The following is a 20,117-nucleotide window of genomic DNA, read 5'->3' on the forward strand; positions in this document are numbered from 1 at the left end:
GGGTGACCCTATGAGGGGAGCCCTACACCACAGGGGCACGGCACACGGTCTGCAATTCATCAGTAGGGGGGGGCAAAGAGGCTGGTGAAATGTACCAGAAACCGGAAGTGAGGATAATGGGGCTTGTGAGAGATGACACCCAAGACAAGGTGACAAGAAGGGTCTTGCTGTGCTCCCAGGACATGGACCCAACCTTTATTGCTTTGTCATTTAGTTTGCCCTACAGCTAGGGTGTCCAAAGTACGTTCAGGAGGGCTGCATCCATGGCAGATTTTTAGAACATCCTCATAAAATTAGTTTTTATAATTTACATATATAGTGGCTATCAACAAAGGCAGACCTGGTTCTGGCTACCCTGGACCTTCTTTGGTCCTGGCTGCACTACTTACCCATGCGCACCTACAAACCCCCTTGACATTGTTTTCAGGCCGTCCACATCTTTTACTTTGCCCGGACTCTTGCCATTGTGCCGTCCAAGGGGTCAAGTCAGAACTACAAATCCCATGATGCAAGAGTAAAACCACCACTGGGTGACCTGCCCTCAAACAATCATCTGAGAGTACCCATGCTTCTCTAACTTTCCACAGTTGTGATTAACGTGTTTAGCGGTGGCGAACATCTGCAGTACCCGGATGCAGAGCCAGTAACACAGATTAGTTTTATTCGAAAGGAATGTGAAAGGAAAACAGCCCTTGGAAGAGGTGGTCGCGAAGTTTTTGGGGCAAATGTTGTTTCTCATTATGGAATTGTGAGCAGAGCTTGGTTTATGGACGGGCTGGGCAGGACGTCATTGTCCCAAGCCACCTATCTCAGTTTCTACCAATTATGTTAAGGCCTCTCAGCCAGATGAACTCCCCCAAAATCCTCATCTGTAAACCCCCCGCCCCCGCCGCTTCGCTGTCAGCCCCTGCTCCGTGGTGTGCCTTGGCCTGCTAATCGCAGTACTGCTGTCACTGCAGGACAATCCGCCCCGTTGTGGCATGAAATGTCCAGTGACGCCTTCTCCTTTGTGCACTTGTACAAATCAAGATGGATCTCCATATGTATAATGTAGTGGGAGGCCATGCGCCCCAAGGTGTAAAGGATTTTCACTCACTGTTTTGACTGCTATGCAATTTGCTTTTTTATAGCGCTTAGTAGTATTTCTAGGGTCGCTGTGCTTTAGAATCTGAGCACCCTTTACGGTTGCGGGGTACTAGTTGACTGGGGTTGAGTTAAATTGGTGTGTTGACATCGGGAGTTTACTTTGACTCAACATACTTTGATTCTGGGCAAATGACATCATTTCCGGTTCCTTTTCAAAAGTGAATGTGTCCATCTGTGATGTGGCTGCTGCTCATGTCAAGCGCTCCGATTCCTTTTGAGGACGCAAGGGTCTATATTTTTGTTGCGCCTTGTTGTTCCTGGGGACTTTGCATAGACAAAATCACGTACACGTACCTACAACCGCACTCACAGACAAACATACCTAGACACAGACAAAAATATGCGCAGGTGAATACACTTGCACATATGTATGTGTTCATCAGCTACACAAAGACACTGTAGGAAGCTGGCTCTCTATATATTATACAAAAAAGGTATAGTGTGCAGTGAGTCCAGTGGAATTCCAAGAGGCTTTACAGAGGCTAAAGTAGATACAACTAATGCTCTCTTCAGTGGTAGTGTGTGTTATGTTACGCTTGTCAGAGGGTAGTGTTAAGCATTTGCTGTACACACAGTGGCAATAAATGAGATACACACACACACACACAAGTAAGAGAGCTCAAAAACACGTGTACTCTCATGCAGTGCTGAGCAAAACGAAAACAGTAGTTCTCTGAAAGTAAGCAGTGGAAGGATACAAGCTAGCCAAACAGAGAAATGGTAAAGAAGCTATGCTCCAGGGGAGAGACAAACACAAGATAGCCAAGCTGGAACAAGGAAGACGATTGAATAAAAAGCAAGCAAATGAGAGAGACAAAAAAGCAAACCAATGGTTAGCAATGTGCGTACTGCAAGCCCATGTAAGCTCTCGGTGAACCCACAATAGGCTTGACCTAAAAATGAGAACGTGGCAAAAGCTGGAAAATCTCAGCGTGAGGGCGGGGGTGCATGAGTTACAGGGACAGGCTCCGCACTTCACATCAAACACCCCTGATCAGTGGTGGGAGCAGAAGGCTTGAAATCAGACATCTCGTTAAGGTTAATTAGCAGTCATTTGGCTGAAGTGACAACCTCGGAAAAGGTGTTTCTATTCGCATTGCGTCTAGTATCGTCATTGGCATCCTTTGCCACCCCTCCAACATAATATACAATTCACATAAATAAACACACAACACAATTTTTTGTTTGGGTAAAGTTGCTGCAGGTTTATTACATACACCATTATGTAATAGGTGGGTTATCTAACAGGCGATCAACTGGACCGCCTGCCCGCCTGATGAGCCAGGAAGCACTGGGGCGAACCCCGCCTGTCCTGCCCTTATTAGTGATCCTCTTCCTGGTCACATGACAGTTGGTACCTTCTTATTCACTCCCCTTTCAGGGCGGAGCGTCGCCTAGCATAGCATAGCAAAGCCCCCGGTTGTACAGGCCCACATCCGCCGAAAGGACTAGCGGGGTGCTGACACCATATTTAAAATTCTTTTTATGCTGAATACAGCAGGAGTGTGGTGACAATATGCTTATACTTTGGAAAAAAGAGCGAAAGCTACACCATCTTAGAAACTCACAGGTAGAAAGGTTGTAAAGTGCATTTGATGATAACAGCATCCTTTTAATATTATTTACAATAATCCCACCGTGGAGTTCTGCAAACAATGGTGCATGGTTCAAATACTCTTGACAACAGGAACGCTCAAGTTAACTCACGGACTACTACTTTTTATGGTACCACCAACAAATGACAGCATTTCAGATGACATGGCATCACTAAGTAACATATACAGAGAAGAATTCCCAGCTGGCTTCCAGGAAGGTAGGACAGTAGATGCACGGGGTGCTGACACGGTTTTCCAGGAACCTCCCATGAGGCTCCTAGGATTTGGCTCTGGCACCCACCATGGTGCCGTGCAGAAGTACCCTTCTGTACCCCTTTGCTTCCAGATCGCCCTGTAACTCAGCCTGCAACGAAAAAATGAAAACATTACAATATTCTCTGCCCCCTCCTGCCACCACCACGCCGGGTAAGCAGTAGGGAGGGAGACGCTTTTGCGACCTTATAAGTGTTTAGTTAATATCCTTGGTGCAACAACATCAACTGTTGAATGGCTAAACACTTATAAGGTGGGAAGGCAATACATATTGGATGTGCCAATGCTTGCTTTATTTAACCAGCGCGTCATTCCTCAGCTACAATAATGTTGGCCGCGCCTTTCTTTTGTTATTTGTGGCTTGCTGAACTCGGCTGCATGCCTTTTTTTTCTGTTTCCATGCTTTTCTTCTTACAAAGACAGCATGCCCTGCTTTAGCTTTAAACATCTTAAGCTAAAGCGCAGGTGGCGCCATTGTAACAAAAGTACATAAATAGATTGAAAAAATGTGAATGTGTCCACTCTCTCATTTCTTTACTTTTGAAGCAATCGCGGCGCCAGCGCTTTGGTTTAATCTGTCTAAAGCTACAGCGCCAGAGTTGCCATTGTAACAAAGGTAAATGAATTGAAAAAAATGCGGCAATTACATCCACAAATGATTCCCACGGAGATGTGAGTACCTGAAGGATAAATACCCTCTGCAATGAATTGCCGCTGCCCCTCCCCCTGTGCAGCAACTATCCCCAACAGTCTCAAAGGGCTTCAGTGTCCCCCGTCGAGAGTGGCAGCCCGGGCTGAGACAGCTCCCCGGGCACACACAGCCGCACCTGAGCACTTCACAGGTCTTTAAAAGACCATTTACGTGTTAATGAAGCTTTGTTGCTTTTCACCCATTCTTAGAGCCCACTCATCTCCACTTTGCATATTGCTGGGAGAGTCAGCGCCCCCCTCCAAATTTTTTGTAGCCCCCCACCGAAATTTAGCTCTAGTTGCGCCTCTGCAAAGACATGCTTTCAGCAGCTGGCGAAGGAGCAGACCGCCACGAGAGCTCTGTCAGTGACTGCTGGGGCCGGAGTGAAGGAAGGAGGTGGACACTCGCCCCGGACACCGAGCGCTGAAAGGCTGGCCACCATGAAAGCTGGGGCAGTGACTCCCAGGGCCAAAGGGAAGGAAGGAGGCAGACACTCGCCCAGGACACTCAGCGATGAGGGGCAGGCCACCACGAAAGCTCCTGCAGTGACTGCCAGGGCAGAAGGGAAGGAAGGAGGTGGACACTCACCCCGGACACCCAGTGGTGAGGGGCAGGCCACCACAAACGCTCTGGCAGTGACTGGCAAGGCCGGAGGGAAGGAAGGAGGTGGACACTTGCCCCGGACACCCAGCGATCGAGGAAGGCCTCCACAAAAGCTCTTACTTACCTCGATATTACTTACCTCGATATTATTGCAGACTCGATATTCCTGACTCGATATTATCTCCATTCGATAAAAAAAAATCAATATTTAGACTGCATACCGACACAACTGGTCAAGGTTAGTTTAATGTCCCTGCGTTTGGGGCGGGGGGTTTGTATGAGAGTAGGGTCTGCTTCTTATGGTTACCCCCACTTTTTGCTGTGTTTCACTGTTTTTTTTTACATTAGTCTGGCTGTGGCCCTGCTAATCAGGACCACAGCCCAGCTGTTCTCTCTCTAAACTGATTACATGCATGTATTATGCCACCCCTGGGAAGCCTTCAAACATTGCACCACAGGTCTGCACTTGCAGCCTGGGTAAGGTGGTTAAAGCACCCCATACTTAGATATAGTATACCTTTAGCTATCATAATATCTAGACACATATTAACCTATAAGTCACTCCTATGGCAGGCCCTGACAATCCTGAAAGCAGAGTGCTTGGTTTTGTGTGAGAGGGTGCCCTAGCATGAGCTGAGCCCCTGTGCAGATTTATGAAATCCTTCCTTATAGATGTTCTATTATATAGCCATACCATATACTCTTAAGTGCATTATAATTCTTGAGGTTAATGCTAACTTTGGTTTGGATTTATCAAAACATGTTGTGTTTGGTGTCAAACACTTTGGAATACTACCCCCCCCGACAGTTCTGGCAGCGGGGGTAGCATTCCACCCTTCTAGAGGGAGAAGACATGTACACACTGGTATTCCGGAAATAGTTTTAAGGAGCCTCAGCATCACAAAATAGATGCTTCTGCCACAAACACGAATCTGACCTCCTGCTGCCGGACGAAACTCTGGCAGGGGAAGATTAGACAATAGGTTTCCTGTCCAGGGTGGTGCCAGCACCTCCCCAGACCGGCTTTAGTATATTGGGGCAGGGTGGGTTGCATTCAGTGAATGCTTTTGAAGCACTGCCTGGGGCACACAAGGTGCTCCATGCATAACCCAGTTCAAACTGGTTGCTGGGGCACTCTGCCTCAGCTCTGGCACGAAACTGGACAAAGGGGAAGGGGTTTAACCACCCCCTCCCCAGGTTCTCCCATAGGTGGGACCTTGAGTTAGTCCAACCCCTAAACTTATTATAAGTATGGGAACCCACTCACTAGGACTTTAGATTACCTTGGACGAAACTCTGAAGACAAAATCTTAGACCTTCGACATTCAATATCGACTGGAAGACGGAAGAAATCTCCCTTGGGGTCAAGGAGTGACCTCTCTGTTCAAATAGGCACCTAAGAAGTATCTTGCCGGTCTGCATTTTTGAGGCTCCCCTCCAGATCCTGAAGAATCTGCTACACAGGACATGGACTCGCAGACATATCCGAGGCTGACACGAGTCCCCAGCAGAACTGAGAGACGTGGGACTGGAACTCCCGGACAGCCTGTAAGTTTGCAACTGCACCTACTTCCCGAAGTTTCCTAAAGTTGTGCATTGGGCTATTTGTTGCCTGTATCTGAGCACCTTCTACAGCGAAGCTGAGCGGCCTGCACTCCACGAGTGTTCCAGGAGCCCCCTTTCTTCACCGCAGCTCGAGGCTCCTTCGCGATTTCTAGTCTGTTGGCTAGTGGGTTCCCACAAAGGACAAATCTTTGTTTCTTGGGCTTTCCTGGGTGTGCCCAGGTGTGCCCTGACTCTAAACGGTGAGTCCCTCAGACCTTGCTGGTCTGCGCCGAAGCCAATCTTGTCTTCTTGCGTGGATTGCTGTTGCCAAGGCTTGTTCGATCGAATCCAGATAACGATACTACAGCACTCGACATCTGATGTTGTACAGCTCAAATCCAGCTCCTGGTCACAATCGACACCTCCTAGTCCTTGTGGCTGAAGAGTCAAGATTCACCTACTTCAACTTAAATCACCCGACATCAGCTGGCATCTTCCAGTCCCCATCCTGGTCACTGGCTAGTGACCCAGACTCTGTCCCCTCTGCTTTCAGGTTCTTCAGATCTCCGATCCACCCTTGGATCCACCCGGACACTTTTCCTCTAGTCACCTGCAGCACTTCTTTGCAGCTCTCCATTGGAATTGACGACGAAACCTGACACCAAAAGACACCTATGCACCCGGCTTCCCTTGGTAAGGTAACACAATTACTCCGGCGCTCCCATGGGTCTTGACTCTTGAAGTGTCTAAGTCTAAAAGGGTTCCATCGTACTTCACTCCCAAGTGTCCTTAATCTTTAAAATTGTAACTTGTATTTCCTCCCTAGAAGTCAATGGTGATTCGCGGCTGTATCAAGACACTGCACGCGCCCCTGTGGGTCTCCTGCGTCCCTACCTTGGGTGGTTCCTGGTTGCCCCAGCTGTTCTACAGGCCCTAGGCCTCACTTATATCCCTCACGTGGTTCTTATACCACTATTTTAGTATATGGTTTGTGAGGCCCCTAGGGCATAACGTATACTGTGCTATTTACTGTGTGCTATTTAAAGTTCTTGTATTGTACTTTTACCTTTAGCCTCATAAAGAGAATAGAGGAGTTGTGTTGAGAATGAATACATATATATTTGATATATACCTTGTGTTGTGTGCTTTCATTTGGTCATTCGAGAGATTATAGACTAGTATAAAAAGCTGCTTTACATTCTTTCAAGACTTAGCCTGAAGGCTGCTCTCCACAGCTACCACTAGGATAGCTTTCTATAAAGATTGTCTTAAACCTACCATCAATAAGGGTCGTTTGGACTAGTGCAAGTTGCCCAATAGTATAGTGGACATCATATGCCAGGCCAACTTCTCACACTGATTATCTTCTCCTCTCTTTATCTCCATCTTCGCTGTCTCACGCATGCACACACACATACACACAGTCCACAGTAAGACATGGAATAGGAAGCATATAATTTAAGCTCAGTCTGATCATCTTCTCCACTCTTTCTCTTTCTCTCTCTCCTCTCACAGACACACACGCACACTCACACGCACACACATTCACCCTCACAAACAGTCCACTGTGACAAATGGCATAAGAGACATATCATTTATCCTCAGTTTGATGATCTTCTCCTCTCTTTCTCTCTCTCTGTCTCACACACACACACTTACACTCTCACTTCAGTCCACGGTGACACATGGCTTAGGAATCATAGCATTTATCCTCAAGCTGATCTTCTAGTCTTTTAGCCTCTCTCTGTGTCTGTCTCACACACATTCACACACACAAACACACACCCACATGCAGACACACACACACTAACAATGACACATGCCTTATATTGGGCGTGTTGTCTGGAGTTTCAGAACATGCACACGTGCTTCATAAGTGAGATATGGAGGTTATTCTGAGCTGTTTTCTGCTCACTCATCACCCCCCGCACCCCCCCTCACACAGATTGCACAATGCCACCATCAGCTCTTTCTAAGTGCAGTTTCCTGTATCTGTACCTGTTTTATAGATCCCTCCCAGGGCTGCTCATCAGATACTGCTCAGACCCAAGAACCTCTCACTGCTTCCTGCACCTCTGAGTATCCTGAGCACTAGAGGAGGCTTCAAGGCACTGAGGACGGATCACAGAATGGATCAAACTTCATCTACAGGTAATTCTGATGCACTCTCAGGGCAGAGCTAAGTGAATCTGAAATGAAGGCAATGGTTAGTGAAATCAAGTCTGGACAGGATAGCTGAAGGGTGCCCTCTCTTATCTAATAGTGTCACACAACCAGTCTGACCAGAGTAAACAAAGTATAATCTGAACAGGGTCATTGCAGGGCAGCTGATGGAAACACACCTAATAGCAGCACACTCAACGCAGAGGGCAGATTTGCTTCACTGTGAAGCATAGGGCGAAGTTAAAGAGTGTGTAGGGCCATATCAGCTAGGATAGTCCTGCTGCTGCTGCTGTCGTCACCTGTGCTGGTGCACTAATTAGGACGCCTCATGACACACACAATCTGGTACTGTGGTGCAGAGCTGAGTTTGTGTTGTATAGTGTAGGGTATGTACCGGAAGCAGACCTGTCCAGTACACATTGCTGATCCTGCACAAACTCAAAAGGATGCCACGCATATGGACTTGTTCTGTGTCCTACAACACACATGCAATCCGTAGATTTTATGCACAAATATGTTCCCCTTGTTAATTCTTGCTTGAAGGAGGTATTCATTTATACACATGTAAAAAACTGTGGGCGTTTGTGTTGATCCACCCAAGTAAAACCCCAAGAACACCCACTTGGTGCAAAGCGACACAAAGAGCTAGAAATAGCTTTATTTCTCCTTCATCGCCTCCTTCTGAGTCTGCAACTTCCTGCAGCACATATAGAAACATGAATATGAGACTACCGATTGTTTTTGTTCAAGAAGGTGTCCCTTCCTGCACAAAAACAATCCTACCAGTAACGCAGGCACCATTCAACACTAGAGCAAGCGTACAAAGAGAGTAGAAATGCACCACGTCTATGTAAATATGGAGCATTTCTGTCCTCTCCCTTTCACGCATTCAAAGTTGTGTTGCGTGAACAAATAGTAAATGTGCTCCATGGTTTTTAGTGGTGATCCGTACAAATATCGACTCCACAATATTGTCTAACAAAATATTGACAAGGTAAGCAGATGTGGGGTTAGAACAGTAAATATATACTTCTTTATGTTTTGATTGATGAAATGGCCGTAGCTGATCAGTAATAACACTTGATGCTCAATGAGGAAGCCGTCCATTCTTGGTGCACATTGAGAGGCAATGGCAAGTCTTGGCACTCACTGAGAGGCTATGGTCAGCATTGACACACACTGAGAGGCTACGGTCAGCATTGACACACATCAAGAGGCTATGGTCAGCACTGACACACACCGTGAGGCTATATTCAGCACTGACACACACTGAGAGGCTATGGTCAGCACTGACACACACCAAAAGGCTATCTTCAGCACTGACACACATCAAGAGGCTATGTTCAGCACTGACACACACCGAGAGGCTATGGTCAGCACTGACACACACTGAGAGGCTACGGTCAGCACTGACACACACTGAGAGTCTATGGTCAGCACTGACACACACCGTGAGGCTATATTCAGCACTGACACACACTGAGAGGCTATGGTCAGCACTGACACACACCAAAAGGCTATCTTCAGCACTGACACACATCAAGAGGCTATGTTCAGCACTGACACACACCGAGAGGCTATGGTCAGCACTGACACACACTGAGAGGCTACGGTCAGCACTGACACACACTGAGAGTCTATGGTCAGCACTGACACACACCGTGAGGCTATATTCAGCACTGACACACACTGAGAGGCTATGGTCAGCACTGACACACACCAAAAGGCTATCTTCAGCACTGACACACATCAAGAGGCTATGTTCAGCACTGACACACACCCAGGGGCTATGGTCAGCACTGACACACACCGAGAGGCTATGGCCAGCACTGACACACACACAGAGAGGCTATGGCCAGCACTGACACACACCAAGAGACAACATCAGCACTGACACACCCACAGGCTAGTCAGCACTGACACACACCAAGAGGCTATGGTCAGCACTGACACACACCGAGAGGCTACGGTCAGCACTCATACACGCCGAGAGGCTATGGTCAGCACTGACACACACCGAGAGGCTATGGTCAGCATTGACACACACCAAGAGACTATGGTCAGCATTGACACACATCAAGATGCTATGATGAGCACTGACACACACCGAGAGGCTATGGTCAGCACTGACACACACCGTGATGCTATGATCAGCACTGATACACACTGAGAGGCTATGGTCAGCTTTGACACACACTGAAAGGCTATGGTCAGCAGTGACACACACACAGAGGCTATGGTGAGCATTGACACTGACTGAGAAGTATGGTCAGTAGTGACACACACTGAGAGGTGATGGTCCACACTGACACACACCAAGATGCTATGGTCAGCACAGCCACACAATGAGAGGCGATGGTCAGCTCCTTCACAAACTGTGAGGCTATGGTCAGCATTGACACACACTGAGAGGCTATGGTCAGCATTGACACACACTGAGAGGCTATGGTCAGCACTGACACACACTGAGAGGCTATGGTCAGCACTGACACACACCGAGAGGCTATTTTCGGCACTGACACACACCAAGAGGATATGGTCAGCACTGACACACACCAAGAGGCTATGGACGGCACTGACACACACCAAGAGGATATGGTCAGCACTGACACACACCAAGAGGCTATGGTCAGCATTGACACACACATACAAACAAATATTGTCCAACTTTGAAAAATACCAAAGGCTCTGGTCAGCCTCTGCACCAACTGAGATTCAGTGTTAAGACTTTGAACACATTCATAGGCACAGTCTAGTTTTGGCACCACTTTGGCACACACACTGAGCCACAGGCCGCATTTAGTACACACAGTAAGTCACAGTTTAGCCTTCTATGTGGTAAGTGGCATTCAAGATGCAGCAAGGGATAATTCTAAATTGGTACATGCAGTAAGTGTTAGTCAAGAAGTTTCAGTCAAGTCGCTGCACACACTGAAGGTCACTATCTAGTCTCAGTAGAAACACTGAGTTACTGACCTATTATGCATCCAACTGAGACTTACGTCCAGCCCTGGCAAATACTGAGGGTCACCCACTGTCCTTCACAGATTCTTAGCAGACACCCATACACACTGATCTTTCTGGATGCTCAGTAAGATTAATTGGTCAATCTTGGCACACACTGAGAGCCGCTGGTCAATCTCAGCAGAGAAGGAGAGGCACTTTTAGTCTTGGCACACACTGAGATTGAGTGAGCAGCCTTCGTACACACTGAAATTCAGTGAGAAGCCTTCACACACACGGCGACTCAGGGCCTGATTCATAAAGGACCTCTGCATTTGTGGCCGAGTCCCTACAGACGTGAGGGAGTCTCGACACTCGAGGCGGAACCTCCATAATGAGAACTTTCATTGGAGAGATTCCACTTTGAGTGGGGAGACTCTCCTGCATGACTGTGGGGACAACGCTATGAGTGCGGTGGCTCTTTGTGAATCAGGCCTTCAGTGACCAGTTTTGGTACACACTGAGACCCAGTGGCCAGACTTGACACACAATAAGACTTAGTAACAAGTTTTGGCACGCACTGAGACTTAGGAACTAGTTTTGGTACACATTGAGTCTTAGTGACCAATTTTGGCACATACTGAGGATCAGGGACCAGTCTTGGCACACATGGAGACTCAGTCTTGGCACACACTGAGACGCAGTGGCCAGTCTTGGCACACACTGATTGTCATTGGAGTGACTTGGCACACATTAACTGAGGATATTACATTCTGTTCTGTGATATTGTACTCCAGCTACCGGCAGGTGATCCACTCCCACATGTGAAGTTAACACCGGATTCTGTGATTTCCTCTCTAGGTGGCCAGGAGATCCCTCGTCTAAGGAGGCAGGCGATAACCCTGGGAGTGTTGGTTGCAGTCAACGTATTCATAAACATCGTGCTCTACCGTCTGGGTAAGAAGTGTGGAGTTGACTTTCAGGCACCCTAAGACCCCAGTGGCACAGCCCTCTCTGCCTCAGACATGATTAGTAAAACCACAGATGAAAAGAAATAGAGGCTCCTAACTCTACATTGTAACCACAGAATTACAGTGAGGAGGTGGTCGTCGGCCTCAGCAGTAAGGTTTTCCAGACACTTATGATTCAGGAATGTTTTGTAAATTTTGGATTACGACCATAGGAAGGCAGTTCAGCGTGATGGACACGGAAAACACCTTTCCTCCAGCGGCCCCTGCTCTGTTGGGCCACCAGAGGAGCTCTTTTGCCACTGGAGCCAACAGGGGCTCTGCCAAAGGAAACTTCATGGTCCACCTGTCTCTAAATGAGGCTGAGTACCGAGGGCAGTTGAGCCCAGTTGAGTTGGGTTTGCGACATGCAATGTGATGCGTGCGCGCTGCAACTGAAAAATTAGATTAACGAGGTCTTTGCTTGGAACTGAGTGGCTTCCTAAATCTCGAGTAAAGCAAAGCAGCACAAATCACTGCGTTGCCTCACTCTGCACTAGGCGTTATGTGCGTCTTCCCCATCTCCCATGGCGTGTGACGCATTCCCCGATTTACCAGAACTGTTAAACCTGGGAATGCGCCTAAAAGATCCGCCATCCCAGGAGTGGAATAATGAGGAGAAATATCTTTATCTCTCCTCTGTACTTCCTTTTTCTATGCGTTCCGAATTCTGCTTTATATATAGCACATGGTGTCCCAACTGGTATAATTTTGAAGGCAATTAGTAAGGAAATGAATACAACATTATCCAAAGAGAGACAAGGAGACTCTATTTGATTGTAGCATGTGCTCATGGCATCATTTATATAAACAATTCAGATTATGGGTCAAAACAATTAGCAGTTGTATCAAAATGGAAAACAACCCAAATTGTACTGGGTGCTCAAGTGTGTGAGTGAAAAACACGGAAGCGACGCAGGTGACAATGTGGTCAGCGTGGACAGCGCGAAGTGACTTGTGCATGAATATGTACAGTGCATAAAAGCCAGAGTGGTTCCAGATGGTTTTAAATCGTTATTCTGATGTTGTTTTTTTCCGTGAACCACTTTGCGGGGGGCGCATATAGTCTTGCTGAGTGGTCGACAGCGTTTCGATCCACTTTAATTGGGATCATCATCAGGACTGGGTGGATTGGTAGCAGCGCGTGTCAATTACACAATCGGTCTGGAGGTGTGGGGGGTCCAAAGGGCGGAGCTGATCCGCGGTGGCTGGAAACTTTCAGGTACCTCGTGATAGTCAGGTACGAAGATTTTGACAAAGCTGATCCAAACGTGATCGATGCTTTTTGGAGAATGAATCTCAAGTAGCTTGTAGTCGTGCGAATCGCAAGCGATCTGAATTCTGCAGCACACATAGAGAGAGAACTACGTCTCCCGGGACTGTTTTTGTCCAGGAATATGCCCTTTCCTACACAAACACAATCCTGCATGAAGTGCAGGCACCCTCGCACAATTGTGCAGGGGTGTCTGCGTTGACGCTAGGCAGCCAAAATGACACCAGCGCAGGGGAAAAACAGATATGCACTGTACTCTTGTAAATACATTGCATTCCTGCTGTTTCCCTGTCACGCAGTGCAGTACGGTGCATTCCGGTACTTTCCCCATCACGCAGTGCAGTACGGTGCATTCCTGGCCTTGCCCTGTCACGCAGCGCAGTACGGTGCATTCCCGCCCTTTCCCTGTCATGCAGCGCAGGACGGTGCATTCCTGCCCTTTCCCTGTCACGCAGTGCAGTACGGTGCATTCCCGCCCTTTCCCTGTCACGCAGCGCAGTACGGTGCATTCCCGCCCTTTCCCTGTCACGCAGTGCAGTACGGTGCATTCCCGCCCTTTCCCTGTCACGCAGTGCAGTACGGTGCATTCCCGCCCTTTCCCTGTCACGCAGCACAGTACGGTGCATTCCCGCCCTTTTCCTGTCATGCAGCGCAGGACGGTGAATTCCTGCCCTTTCCCTGCCACGCAACGCAGTGCGGTGCATTCCTGCCCTTTCCCCGTCACTCTCCCAGTACGGTGCATTCCCACCCTTTCCCTGTCATGCAGCGCAGTACGGTGCATTCCTACTCTTTCCCTGTCACGCAGCGCAGTACAACGGATTCCCGCCCTTTCCCTGTCATGCAGCGCAGTACGGTGCATTCCCACCCTTTCCCTGTCATGCAGCCCAGTATGGTGCATTCCGGTCCTTTCCCTGTCACGCAGCGCAGTATGATGCATTCCGGTCCTTTCCCAGTCATGCAGCGCAGTACGGTGCATTCCCGCCCTTTCCCTATCATGCAATGCAGGACGGTGAATTCCTGCCCTTTCCCTGTCACGCAGCGCAGTACGGTGCATTCCTGCCCTTTCCCTGTCATGCAGCGCAGTACGGTGCATTCCTGTCCTTTCCCTGTCACGCATCGCAGTACGGTGCATTCCCGCCCTTTCCTTGTCATGCAGCGCAGTACGGTGCATTCCTACTCTTTCCCTGTCACGCAGCGCAGAACGGTGCAATCCCGCTCTTTCCCTGTCATGCAGCGCAGTACGGTGCATTCCCGCCCTTTTCCTGTCATGCAGCGCAGGACGGTGTATTCCTGCACTTTCCCTGTCACGCAGCGCAGTAGGGTGCATTCCCGCCCTTTCCTTGTCATGCAGCGCAGTGCGGTGCATTCCTACTCTTTCCCTGTCACGCAGCGCAGTACAATGCATTCCCGCCCTTTCCCTGTCATGCAGCGCAGTATGGTGCATTCCGGTCCTTTCTCTGTCACGCAGCACAGTACGGTGCATTCCGATCCTTTCCCTATCATTCAGCGCAGTATGATGCATTCCAGTCCTTTCCCAGTCACGCAGCGCAGTACGGTGCATTCCCGCCCTTTCCCTGTCATGCAGCGCAGTACTGTGCATTCCTACTCTTTCCCTGTCACGCAGCGCAGTACGGTGCATTCCCGCCCTTTCCCTGTCACGCAGCGCAGTACGGTGCATTCCTGCCCCTTCCCTGTCACGCAGCACAGTACCGTGTATTCCTGCCCCTTCCCTGTCACGCAGCGCAGTACGGTGCATTCCTGCCCTTTCCCTGTCACGCAGCGCAGTACGGTGCATTCCTGCCCTTTCCCTGTCACGCAGCGCAGTACGGTGCATTCCCGCCCTTTCCCTGTCATGCAGCCCAGTATGGTGCATTCCAGTCCTTTCCCTGTCACGCAGCGCAGTATGGTGCATTCCGGTCTTTTCCCTGTCACGCAGCACTGTACAGTGCCTCGCCGCGCCTCACTGCGTGAGAAATCTCACAAATTCACAAATATGCCCCTGAGTGTTCGACAGACAGGCTCCTCCCTTATGTTTGCAACAGAGTTCACTGTTCACAAACTCTACCCCAGGCCATGTGTGCGTTGGAGCCGTGCGCTGCTGCAGCCAGACTTAGTTCCCTGAACTCATCACCAACAAACACTTCACACCTCACTGAGAAGCAGAGAAAGAAGCTACATTCAGAGATGCAGAGTGAAGGGGCCTGTGATGAACGAGAAAGACTCAGGATTAATAGCGCATTGAAGCTAAACATGTCCAACACCTGCTACTGCACTACTGGAGGGAGGGAAGGGATGAAGAAGATTCAACGGGAAAATACATTCACCCCTTTCTTCCTCACTTAACTCTCTCCCTTGTTTTTTGTCCCCCTCTCTCTCTCTCTCCCTCTTTCTCTCTCTCGCCCCCTCTCTCTCTCTCCCTCTTTCTCTCCCTCTCTATCTCCCTCTCTCTCTCTCCCTTTCTCTCTCTCTCTCTCCCTCATTCTCTCTCTCCCTCCCTCTCTCTCTCTCTCCCCCTCCCTCCCTCTCCCTCTCTCAATCTTCCTATCTCCTCTTTCCCTCTCTCTCTCTCCCTCTTACTCCTCCTCTCTCTCTCCCGCTCCCTCCCCCCTCTCTCTCTTCTCTCTCTCTCCCACTCTTGCTCCCCCCTCTCTCTCCCTCTCCCTCTCTCTCTCTCCCTCCCCTCTCTCCCTCTCCCTCTCTCTCCCTCCCTCTCTCTCCCTCCATCTCTCTCCCTCTTCCTCTCCCTCGCCCTCCCCTCTCTTCTGCCCCCCCCCCCCTGCAGTGGAGAGAGCAGTCTTCTACAGCCCCAGGGTGCAGAGCTCTGCTGGGCTCCCAGACGAGGCTGGGGAGTGTCCAGTGTCTTCCCAGAATCCTCCGCGCTCTCTTCTGAAACCCTCTCTGTGCCTCCGTCCAGGTAAACACCCTTTCATCTCTTGTTTCTGCATGTTGTGGTTCATGCCATGTTCATGTGTGTTAGGGTTCAGCCATGTTGGTGACGTCACTCTGGGACAGTAGAGGCTGAAAGTGAGGGCGGGGGTTGATGACGCAGGGATGACGCAGTCTGGGGTAGTCGTGGTAAATGTAGGCTTCTTACTACTACCGAGGGCAGCTCGAAGGACATATCTGCCTCACACCAGTGATGGAGCACGGATGAAAAGAGCTCTGAAGCAGCCCTGGGGTCCTTTACAGCCCTGGGGCCCCTGACAGCCCTGGTCCCCTCACAGCCCTGGGGCCCCTCACAGCCCTGGGGCCCCACACAGCCCTGGGGACCCTCACAGCCCTGGGGCACCTCACAGCACTGGCGCCCCTCACAGCCCTTAGACCCCTCACAGCCCAGGGTCCCCTCACAGCTCTAGGCCCCTCACAGCCCTGGTGCCCCTCACAGCACTGGGGCCCCTCACAGCCCTAAGACCCCTCAAAGCCCAGGGTCCCCTCACAGCCCTGGGCCTCTCACAGCCCCGGGGCCCCTCACAGCTCTGGGCCCCTCACAGCCCTAGGGCCCTTCAAAGCCCAAGGGCCCCTCACAGCTCTGGGCCCCTCACAGCCATGGGGCCCCTCACAGCCCTGGGGGCCCTCACAGCCCTGTGGTCCCTCACAGCCCTGAACCCCTCACAGCCCTGGGGCCCTCACAGTCCTGGGGCCCCTCACACCCCTGGGCCCCTGACATCGCTGGGGCCCCTAACAGCCCTGGGGCCCCTCACAGCCCAGGGCCCCTCACTGCCCTAGGGCCCCTCACAGCCCCAGGGCACCTCACAGCCCAGGGGTCCCTAACAGCCCTGGGGCCCCTCACAGCCATGGGCCCGGTGCCACTGCACCTGCTGCACGCTTGGTAGGTACGCCCCTGCCTCACACCCTCCCACCTCACACTCTCACATGTAAATATGTTCCTAACATGTCATGTTGTACTGTACTCTACTGTTCAAGCTCACATCCCTCTCGGTCCTTCATCCCTGGTCTGTGGTCCCTCCAGCACTGCTGATGCTCTTGTGTTACTGTGAACAGCACTTCTATCTCCAGCTCTGCAAAGACACACAGAGGGTTGTGTGTCAGTGCCATTGACTAAAGTAACGCCTGGCTTTAATATAGTGTCTAAAATATCATTTACAAAAGGTGAATCTCTTCGAGTGTAGATTATCTGACTCGTATGTGTGTTTTTAAGGCACAATATCTTTGTCAGACAATATTAATTCCACAATATTCTGCTGCCAGACCCACAAAGAGGAGTCACTCTCAGATCACAACAAACATTTCAACACTTTGTTGCATCAACCACTTCATCAGGTTGATCTGGACTCCTCTCGTTATCTCTTTCTTTTCTTCTCTGACACCCGTTTTCTCTCGCTTCCACTGTCTCTCTGCCAACTCTCTCCCTCTTCTTTTTTCCTTTATCTATTTCACTCTCTTTCTTTATTGCTATTTCTCTCCATATCTTTTTTCTTTCTCTGCTTTTCCCTCCCTCTATCTCACCGCACCTGTCTACCACTCCTCCCTCCCTTCTTCAATCTCTCTCTCTTTACCTGGCTGCCCCTCCTCCCGTCCTCTGTCTCTCTGTACCTGTCTGTCACTCCTCCTTTCCTCTATCTCGTTGCCCCTGTCTCCCCCTCCTCCCTCCCTCTTTCTCTCTATACCTGTATCTCCCTCCATCTCTCTGAACCTGTCTGGCCCTCCCTCTCTCTGTCTCTCTGTACCTGTCCCTCTCTCCCCTCTCTCTGTCTCTCTCTACCTGTCTCTCCCTCCCCCCTCTCTCTGTTTCTCTGTACCTGTCCCTCTCTCCCTCTCTCTCTGTCTCTCTGTACCTGTCTCTCGCTCCTTCTGGCTATACCTGTCCCTCCCTCCTCACTCTCTCTGTCTTCCCCTCCCCCTCTCTCTGTCTCTCTGTACCTGTCCCTCCCTTCTCTGTACCAGTTTCCCAGTACAACCTTCATGACAGACAAGGACGTCTCCCTGGACAGAGCTGCCCCAGGGTGAGGAATGAGCCTGGAACAGAAGATTCCTCTCCATGGAGAGATTTGCAGCCTCATCTGAGACAGACTCTGTGTCTCCACAGAGGTGAGAGAAATGTACCTTTTAACTTTCAAAACACACATTTGTTTTTGAATAAATATACATGTTGTTCTGGATATTTACATGTTCAATACAAGACTGGCACAGAACACTATTTGTTTTGAATGTACTTTTTGCAGGTCACTGCCTTTCATACATTGAAAATCACCTGTGCTCCTGGACAGCCCTGAACACACACTCTGCATATACTTCAGGTTTACCATTGCCGGCCCTTTTTGTAAACACTGACATCCATTAGATGGACACAGGATAAACAAAATGAGGTATAGAAGTAATATGGTAAGTCTCTGTCACTATGTAAACTATACAAGGTACTATCACACTATAGTTAGGGTTGTCTGGCAAGCGAGCAAGAAGGAGTGTGTTTGGAGGTGCGCTACTTACAATATTTTGAAAGAGTTTGATTATTTTTAATTGAACGGTATAACTATAGCTTTGTAATTTCTAATTGTGCAATTTGAAAAATAAAGATTCCCTAGCTATAATTAAGCTTTAACGTTTATTTGTTTTTTTCTTTAAATTTCAATGATATTATAACATTTTAAAAAAAATTAGTTTCAAAACATAGAGCCCAATCTCATCAAGAGGAGTGTTGTAATGTAGAGGGTCGCATCATACAGAGAAGGATTGCGTCACTCAATTTAGTGATTTAGAGTGGAGTATCAAAGAGTGTAATACAGTAGACTAGAGGGGGATAGCGTACAATGAATGAAAGTATGATAGAGTGGAGTGGTGCCTCGTACAGGTGAGTGGCTCGTACATACCAGTTCAGTGGCGTAGCGTACAGTCATACATTTTAGTGGCTTGTCATACAGTACAGTGGACTAGTGTGTCATAAAGTGTTGGAAAGTCTCGTAGAGTGTTGTACAGTGGAGTGTTGTTGGATAGAGTTGAGTATAGAGTTATAAAGTGGACTTTATGTGGTTGAATTGGAGTACAGTGTCGAAGGGTGGCATACCGTCTAGTAGAGTTTTGTATATTACAGATGAAAAGAGTGAAGGAGGGTGTGGTAGAGTTGAGCAATGTAGAGAGGAGCGTTGAACAGTGGTGTAGAGTACGTAGATTACAATGAAGTGTAGTCAATTGGAGTTGTGTAGCATAGACTGGATTAAAGTGTCAGAGTGTAGTGTTACGTTGTAGAGTGGTGTGGAGTGGAGTAAAGTGGCTGCCGTAGCTTAGCATGTGGTAAAGTCTCAGAGAGTGGGGTGGGGTGGGATAGCATACGGTGGAGTGAACTCACTTTTGTTACACTGTTGGAAAGTGTCATACAGTGGAGTATGGTGTAGTGGCACAGAGTGAATTGGAGTGTTGTGGAGTGGTGAGGAGTAAAGTGTGCTACAGTGTGGTAGAGGGGAATGGAATCAAGTGTGATAGAGTTGATTGTGATAGAGTTTTCTAGAGAGGAGTTGTGTAGAGCGGAGCGGTGGAATACTTTAGAATAGTGTGGAGAAGTATGTGGTAGATTTGAGTGGAGTAAAGTGAGGAGGAGTGACACAGAGGGAGTTGTGTAAAGTGTGGTCAAGTATAGTAATGGGTTGTTTAGCAGCATAAAGTGATATAGATTCGAGTAAAGTGTTGTAGAGTGGAGTGCTATAAAGTGGATTATTGTTTGGTACAGTGGAGGGGCATAGACTTTAGCTGAGTGTCATAGAGTGTGGTAGAGTGGAGTAGATTTGAGTAGTGTGGAGGAGAGTTGGGTGGAGTGGAGTGGCATAGACTGGAATAGCATACAGTGGAGTACCAAGGAGGGGGATACAGTGAAATGGCATTGAGTTCAATACGCTACATTGGAGTGGCGTACAATAGAGTGGCAC

General features: G+C 49.1%; 1 protein-coding gene across 1 annotated transcript in view; it reads left to right on the forward strand.

The window, feature by feature from the left end:
• Positions 1-20,117, forward strand: part of LOC147668127 (uncharacterized) — a 181,988-nt gene that overhangs the window by 23,181 nt on the left and 138,690 nt on the right. Inside the window, exons 2-5 of the mRNA XM_086948764.1 lie at positions 7,863-8,016; positions 11,803-11,916; positions 16,022-16,153; positions 18,145-18,288. Coding sequence (XP_086804890.1) covers positions 7,863-8,016; positions 11,803-11,916; positions 16,022-16,153; positions 18,145-18,288 — 544 coding nt within the window. The remainder of the gene's footprint in view (positions 1-7,862; positions 8,017-11,802; positions 11,917-16,021; positions 16,154-18,144; positions 18,289-20,117) is intronic.

This window comes from Lissotriton vulgaris, unplaced genomic scaffold, assembly GCF_964263255.1.
Source record: "Lissotriton vulgaris unplaced genomic scaffold, aLisVul1.2 SCAFFOLD_1891, whole genome shotgun sequence".
NCBI classification, from domain to species: domain Eukaryota; kingdom Metazoa; phylum Chordata; class Amphibia; order Caudata; family Salamandridae; genus Lissotriton; species Lissotriton vulgaris.